This window comes from Homalodisca vitripennis, unplaced genomic scaffold, assembly GCF_021130785.1.
Source record: "Homalodisca vitripennis isolate AUS2020 unplaced genomic scaffold, UT_GWSS_2.1 ScUCBcl_1320;HRSCAF=4789, whole genome shotgun sequence".
In the NCBI taxonomy this organism is placed as follows: Eukaryota; Metazoa; Arthropoda; class Insecta; order Hemiptera; family Cicadellidae; genus Homalodisca; species Homalodisca vitripennis.
This window is the reverse complement of record NW_025777442.1, coordinates 177-8837: the sequence shown is the minus strand read 5'-3', so window position 1 is coordinate 8837 and position 8661 is coordinate 177. Positions and strand designations below refer to the sequence as shown.

At 36.2% G+C, this 8661-nt stretch overlaps 1 protein-coding gene across 1 annotated transcript; it reads left to right on the top strand.

Annotated features, from left to right (window-relative positions):
* Positions 1-293: 293 nt before the first annotated feature.
* LOC124371372 (gustatory receptor for sugar taste 64f-like) lies at positions 294-4283 on the top strand (the record flags this gene model as incomplete). Its single annotated transcript, XM_046829701.1, has 3 exons — positions 294-374; positions 1881-1970; positions 4220-4283. Coding segments are annotated over exons 1-3 (235 nt in total), but the record flags the coding sequence as incomplete, so codon positions are not given.
* Positions 4284-8661: the final 4378 nt, after the last annotated feature.

The following is an 8661-nucleotide window of genomic DNA, read 5'->3' as shown; positions in this document are numbered from 1 at the left end:
ATGTTTTTGGAAAACTTGAACCCCATTAATACATTTATGAATATATTCTTTTCTTCGTCACGAAAACCACAATAGGGTAAAAGAGTATTATGAAAAATGCATCTTCTAACTTATTATTGTGCTCTCTGGGCTGTAAATAAACTAAAATAATATAGCTGAGCACATAATATTATCAGTATAAGATTCGTATAATTGATTTCTTCCAGTTTCGAGAACAACAACAAATGGACCAGCTGGACTATGTTGTACATCTTGCTGTTTGACCTGGCTCGGACGTTTCGGTTGCAGCTCTGATGGCAGCTTTGGTCCACGAGGAGAGCAAAAAGCCACTCGCTCTGCTCTTCTGCGTACCCAGCGATTGTTACTGTGGCGAGGTAATCAAGTTTTCAATGTTTCAATCACATCCTGCAGTTTGACCTGGCTCGGACGTTCGGTGGCAGCTCTGATGGCAGCTTTGGTCCACGAGGAGAGCAAAAAGCCACTTGCTCTGCACTTCTGTGTACCCAGCGATTGTTTACTGTGGCGAGGTAATCAAGTTTTCAATGTTTCAATCACATTCTGCAGTTTGACTTGGTTTAGATATTTATAAACTGTTATGAGCCTATATATTTCTCGAACAAGAATTCAACCGTAAGCTCTACGACAATATGTTCACAGGTCGATCTTAGATGCATGTGGTTTGCGGCAGTTTTACTTGTCAGGACATATGGTGTGATGTTAAAGAGGATTTCGGGTTTACTCGTCAATTAATTAGAGTGAATCGCCTAATAGGGGAACAAAAAAATGTTGTTTCCTCCTGCAGCCAAGTTGAATGATCAAGTAGCCTTAGGGTAGATTTATCTCTTAACCCTTTTTTCAAACCTATACATTACCATTAGTACTCAGTCATCAATATATATTGAATTTTGGAACAGATTACAACATTGGATCAGTTTCTACAGATAAAAAAGAACACGCAAATCACCAAGTGTTTTTAACAATAAATTTGCTCAGAAAACTACTACACAACACAACACTTTCACTCGTAGTCTGTTCGTTCTTGAATATAATACATTAGATACTATTGACATAGGCAAAACATTGTCAGAAGGAGTTAAATTTATATGCTAGCAACTGAGAGTCTGGAGGATGTTGAACGTATCTAATAGTTTGAGTATCTAAGGGTTTTGAAGTTTTGAACGTAGGTTTTTGCAACGTCCTGTATTGTTTAACTTTCTCATTAAAAACGATACATTATAAAGTTTAATTTGGAATATTCTCACATCGTCCTCGGCTATATACCTTATTCAAAAGTAACCGTAAATTATAGCAATCATTTTTTCAAAATAAATAACCTACTCACAATTTTGATGTAGCAAAAAAAAAAAAAAATTTTCAAGTCCGTCATATTAAAGAAAGATAAAGTGGGGTTTTCTTTAATTTTTACTTGTACACATATATTAAATTGACCTATTATATCAATTATGTAAGAATTTATTACGCAACAAGGGTTATATTTTAATAAACAAAGGAAACTATAACGTCAATTGCTTGTGTTATAATTGAGCTGATTATATTGCCCGGAATAGAGCTTTGTGTGAGAAGGTTATGAAGTCAACATCTAATGAGTTTAATGAGGTGACGATAATTAAAACCTGTGTATAGTTGTTGATATGTTCTCGAGCATTGATCGTTGAATATATAAATATGTAGCCTTAATTTCTAAAAACCTTGAACATTTTAAACCTTTGTACTTCATTTAATTTATGCTGATATACGATCTCCCTCTGTTGTACTGTCTCCTTCACGCTGTAACAGAGACTAATTACACAATGTCTTTTTAGTATTATTAATTGCATCTATCATTAATGCAATTTAATTTGTTATTCTTCTTTGGACAGGTTTACAGGTTCCAGATGCAAGTGACCCATGACGAAGTGTTGATCTCAGGCTGCAGGTTCTTCTCTCTCACTCGTTCCTTCATGCTCACGGTAAGATTTACACTTAGATACATGTAAATAACATAAAATATCTTAGAATATATTAATTGTTTTAAAATCTTCTTTAGTCTCCAAATACGTAAGTGGACATTAATATAAATATTATAATACAGGGTCTGAAAAATTTAGTAACGGAATTTATAAGATTTTTAACAGCCTTGTCCATCCTAGCAGCCTTGCCTGACGTTCGAAAGATATGGTCCTTCGAAATGAACTTGCAGTCCACCATTGCACCAAGGTTGCACGCCGCGTGCCGCCAAGCGTTTGGACCACCTTAATTCCAATTTTCTTTGTGAGAATCACGATCTCGGTCTTGCTCAAAGCGAGCGAATTGTTTGATCGGGCATCCACATTTTAACAACACACACTACTTGATTTAACTTTACATGGGACCAGGTCAACGTTGCTTGCAGCTATGAGACCTGCAAAGTCTTTTGGCGCACCAAACAAGAACAGTCTCCTCAGGCACCTCGGATCACAGGAGACTATTGTAAATGACAATCCAAAGGTCCGGACCGAGTATTGAGGCCCTGGCCCTCCGCTGTACCGGAAGTTACAGGTATATTAATCTTCCGCTTTCCGTCTTTTGTGTTGTACACCAACCGTCTAGAGCTCTGATAATTTCTGATGAGCCATGCTATAAACAATAGGATGCGGAATGTATTTTGCAGCGCATCCAACATATCAACCCACCTCGCCGATTTAAAAGCATTCATGACTTCAAGCTTAACAAGAAGCACCACTTGACGGATGAGTTGGTTGTGCCTCTCAGCTCTCACTACGGCCTTTCGTACTTCAGTGATAGCGTCGATCGTTGACCGCCCATTTCTGAATCCATATTATCGAGAACACAAATTCCCAGCAGCTTCCACGGTAGTAGTCAGGCGGGAGTGGATCAACTTACCCGCAGTGTCAAACACGCTGAGTGGCCTATAATAAGATGACGGGAGAATAGGATCGCCTTTCCCTTTGCTGATGAACACAAGCCTAGCTATTTTCCAAGATGAAGGAACGATTCCTTCGAGGAAGCAGGCATTCGTCAACAGTAACCCCCGATGTAAGTAGAAAAACTTATGTTGAGTCTCGCTCGGAATCCTAGCTGGACCAGGAGCTTTGTTGTTTTTTCAGATAGAGAGAGAGAGAACAGAGGTTTCAAACTCTTCAATGGTGAAGGGGGAATGTTCTATACTCTTACAAAATCAACTTGCATGCGTAGTGTATGTTTTGAAAAACAACACGGTCAAGATCCTCCTCATGGTGGTAGGGGACTGTACCGCTCTGCCCAAAGCGCAGGAAAGTAGCCGTAGCAAAACTGGCCTTGTTTCTTAACATTTTATAGTTCGAGTAAAATGTCCCTATTCTGCCTTGATCTGGTACAGGTCTTCAGAGAATGATCGCTCCCCTAAGGGATCAGGATCGTCTCAGATCTTGGATTTTTTGGCCCGAATGTTCTTGGCACAGCGAGACATTTTATCGAAAGTTTTTTCCTTCCACTCCACTATAGAAGTTGAGTTCAGGGTACTTCAACCATTTGATTTGTCAGACCAAAAGAAGTAAGAAATGTCATATAAAGTATAATCCTATTTACTTTAGTTTACTATTACTTAGTTTATGGCCTACCTGTCTGTTTGTGTTTTTGAGGGAAGAGTTTATCTTTGAATTAAATAAAGGTATAAAGTTAAAAGTTTCAAATTGTATAGTCCTAGACCTGTTTTTAACAAATGTATGAAAACAATATCATATTAGGTTATAAAATAGTGGCAATACAAAAATTCGAAACCACAATAACTAACAAAACCGGAAGATTTTATAAAACTTTTACAAGAGTATAGGAATACAGGTTACTTTTACGTGAACATTTTGATTGTTTATTCCGCTACGACAAACAATAACCGAACTGTAAATAATTTACTGAGCGCGATTTCTCATTGAAAATACACCAATAGATTTATTAATGTTGTTTAACTTCTGATTACAAATAAGCCATTAGTCTCATTTAATAACAGATGAGGTTACTAACTCTTTATCGTTACTTTGTATAAGTGCATAAAATTTTGTTTAGAGTACATGTGGTTTTTCCTTATTCAGCTTTAAATTATTGTTTATATGAATACGTATTGTAATCTCATACTAGTTGTTAAATATGAAATTTAGTTAGTTTCTTTAGTAACTATAGTATGTTAGAGTATTTCATAAATTAAGCTATTCTTATCTATATTAATAAATATATTTTGATTCAGGTTGCTGGGACAATAGCGACATATGAGATTGTACTTCTGCAGTTGGGGTCATCTAGTGAAGAGAGTAACAGCGAACAAATAAAATACATTTGTTCTTCAATGATGCAAATTATTGATCAATAGTGACAAGATTCATGTTTTCATTAACATTTAGTCAGGAACGTAGACAACGTTGATAGCCTTCACCAAATGACCTTCCTGAGCACCTTCAATTCTCAGTATTATTTTTTATTGGTACAATCGTACTACTATTCATATTATCGGTATATAAAACGTGTTTAAATAAACAATAACTATACTGATTCTTATGAGTAACATTTTGTATACCTTCCATATTGTTTAAACAATTTTAAGATGACAGTGAAACCTCCTCATAAATGTTTATGATGATATTGACATCGTAGGCACGGAATGTGGATTAAAAGGTACTCATTTTAATTAGAATATAACAAAAATAAAACTTTAGTTCTCAGCCCGGTTGGTGTCATATAAAAAATCTAAGATATGACGTGGTAATTTGACCCTTCCACTCTCTTTTATAAATTAATTTGCACCACTGGCCTTGCAGTTTCAGTTTAACTGTTATAGCTCCCTAAAGTAAGGCACACATTTCTTAAGATATTAACGAATCTTGACCAATTTTCATGCTCACGGTAAGATTTACACTTAGATACATGTAAATAACATAAAATATCTTAGAATATATTAATTGTTTTAAAATCTTCTTTAGTCTCCAAATACGTAAGTGGACATTAATATAAATATTATAATACAGGGTCTGAAAATTTAGTAACGGAATTTATAAGAATTTTTAACAGCCTTGTCCATCCTAGCAGCCTTGCCTGACGTTCGAAAGATATGGTCCTTCGAAATGAACTTGCAGTCCACCATTGCACCAAGGTTGCACGCCGCGTGCCGCCAAGCGTTTGGACCACCTTAATTCCAATTTTCTTTGTGAGAATCACGATCTCGGTCTTGCTCAAAGCGAGCGAATTGTTTGATCGGGCATCCACATTTTAACAACACACACTACTTGATTTAACTTTACATGGACCAGGTCAACGTTGCTTGCAGCTATGAGACCTGCAAAGTCTTTGGCGCACCAAACAAGAACAGTCTCCTCAGGCACCTCGGATCACAGGAGACTATTGTAAATGACAATCCAAAGGTCCGGACCGAGTATTGAGGCCCTGGCCCTCCGCTGTACCGGAAGTTACAGGTATATTAATTCTTCCGCTTTCCGTCTTTTGTGTTGTACACCAACCGTCTAGAGCTCTGATAATTTCTGATGAGCCATGCTATAAACAATAGGATGCGGAATGTATTTTGCAGCGCATCCAACATATCAACCCACCTCGCCGATTTAAAAGCATTCATGACTTCAAGCTTAACAAGAAGCACCACTTGACGGATGAGTTGGTTGTGCCTCTCAGCTCTCACTACGGCCTTTCGTACTTCAGTGATAGCGTCGATCGTTGACCGCCCATTTCTGAATCCATATTATCGAGAACACAAATTCCCAGCAGCTTCCACGGTAGTAGTCAGGCGGGAGTGGATCAACTTACCCGCAGTGTCAAACACGCTGAGTGGCCTATAATAAGATGACGGGAGAATAGGATCGCCTTTCCCTTTGCTGATGAACACAAGCCTAGCTATTTTCCAAGATGAAGGAACGATTCCTTCGAGGAAGCAGGCATTCGTCAACAGTAACCCCCGATGTAAGTAGAAAACTTATGTTGAGTCTCGCTCGGAATCCTAGCTGGACCAGGAGCTTTGTTGTTTTTCAGATAGAGAGAGAGAGAAACAGAGGTTTCAAACTCTTCAATGGTGAAGGGGGAATGTTCTATACTCTTACAAAAATCAACTTGCATGCGTAGTGTATGTTTTTGAAAACAACACGGTCAAGATCCTCCTCATGGTGGTAGGGGACTGTACCGCTCTGCCCAAAGCGCAGGAAAGTAGCCGTAGCAAAACTGGCCTTGTTCTTAACATTTTATAGTTCGAGTAAAATGTCCCTATTCTGCCTTGATCTGGTACAGGTCTTCAGAGAATGATCGCTCCCCTAAGGGATCAGGATCGTCTCAGATCTTGGATTTTTTTGGCCCGAATGTTCTTGGCACAGCGAGACATTTTTATCGAAAGTTTTTTTCCTTCCACTCCACTATAGAAGTTGAGTTCAGGGTACTTCACCATTTGATTTGTCAGACCAAAAGAAGTAAGAAACTGTCATATAAAGTATAATCCTATTTACTTTAGTTTACTATTACTTAGTTTATGGCCTACCTGTCTGTTTGTGTTTTTGAAGGGAAGAGTTTTATCTTTGAATTAAATAAAGGTATAAAGTTAAAAGTTTCAAATTGTATAGTCTAGACCTGTTTTTTAACAAATGTATGAAAACAATATCATATTAGGTTATAAAATAGTGGCAATACAAAAATTCGAAACCACAATAACTAACAAAACCGGAAGATTTTATAAAACTTTTACAAGAGTATAGGAATACAGGTTACTTTTACGTGAACATTTTGATTGTTTATTCCGCTACGACAAACAATAACCGAACTGTAAAATAATTTACTGAGCGCGATTTCTCATTGAAAATACACCAATAGATTTATTAATGTTGTTTAACTTCCTGATTACAAATAAGCCATTAGTCTCATTTAACAGATGAGGTTACTAACTCTTTATCGTTACTTTGTATAAGTGCATAAAATTTGTTTTAGAGTACATGTGGTTTTTTCCTTATTCAGCTTTAAATTATTGTTTATATGAATACGTATTGTAATCTCATACTAGTTGTTAAATATGAAATTTAGTTAGTTTCTTTAGTAACTATAGTATGTTAGAGTATTTCATAAATTAAGCTATTCTTATCTATATTAATAAATATATTTTGATTCAGGTGTGCTGGGACAATAGCGACATATGAGATTGTACTTCTGCAGTTGGGGTCATCTAGTGAAGAGAGTAACAGCGAACAAATAAAATACATTTGTTCTTCAATGATGCAAAATTATTGATCAATAGTGACAAGATTCATGTTTTCATTAACATTTAGTCAGGAACGTAGACAACGTTGATAGCCTTCACCAAATGACCTTCCTGAGCACCTTCAATTCTCAGTATTATTTTTTATTGGTACAATCGTACTACTATTCATATTATCGGTATATAAAACGTGTTTAAATAAACAATAACTATACTGATTCTTATGAGTAACATTTTGTATACCTTCCATATTGTTTAAAACAATTTTAAGATGACAGTGAAAACCTCCTCATAAATGTTTATGATGATATTGACATCGTAGGCACGGAATGTGGATTAAAAGGTACTCATTTTAATTAGAATATAACAAAAATAAAACTTTAGTTCTCAGCCCGGTTGGTGTCATATAAAAAATCTAAGATATGACGTGGTAATTTGACCCTTCCACTCTCTTTTATAAATTAATTTGCACCACTGGCCTTGCAGTTTCAGTTTAACTGTTATAGCTCCCTAAAGTAAGGCACACATTTCTTAAGATATTAAACGAATCTTGACCAATTTTCTCTAAGTCCACGATAGCAAGTAGACTTAGACAAAAATCTACTCATCTATTTCTATGAAAAAAATGACGTACTGGAATTTCTGAAACTCAAAAATGTCCATCTTAATGTGACATTTGCAAAGTGCCGGGCTCTCGAGAAGCATCTGACCCCAGAAACATCGGTCCTGACTACATAACTACACTTAGTGTTTGTACTCTCTATTTTCAGGTTCTGTGATAAATTAAAAGCAAAACTACCAATGATCTCTTGTTACTATGTTTAATAGCTACTTAATACTATTTGTTATTTTAAAATTTATATTAATCACGAAATAACAATTAGGAATAGATTTTGCATTCAAGTAAACCTGTTATGTACTATGTATGTGTTTGGATGTTATATCTGTTTAGTGCGTCATAAGATTATTATAATTGTATTGTCATTGTAAATGTTATAGAATGTAGTGGAATGAGAATGTTACCTGATGTTCTGACTAATAAAAGTGTATTGGAGAATACCATTTCCATTCATTACCAAGTAGGAGTACCCTTGAAGAAATTGCAGGATTCAGTTTGTGGTAATTTTTCTTTAACAAACTTCGAGAGTTGGAAGCAACGATATCTTTTTTCTGTTCTGCTTCTTTAGCTGCGTTGTTCAGCTTCCTTTTAATAGCACATGAACCCGAAAAGGAGTGTTAGAATTTCCTGACAGGGTTTTGGTTGAGGTCATTAAGCTTGAAAATGGCGCTGCCAAATACACCAAAGTACGCGACCACAGTTCATCTGCAAAGCAGTCTTTCAATTCAAGGTTTGTGTCAGACAAAATTATTTAAACTTCATGGCGCAGCTCAAACAAACATATCAATACTTTTCATCTCGACAGCCATCTGACCTCTGTGTGCAGCAACAG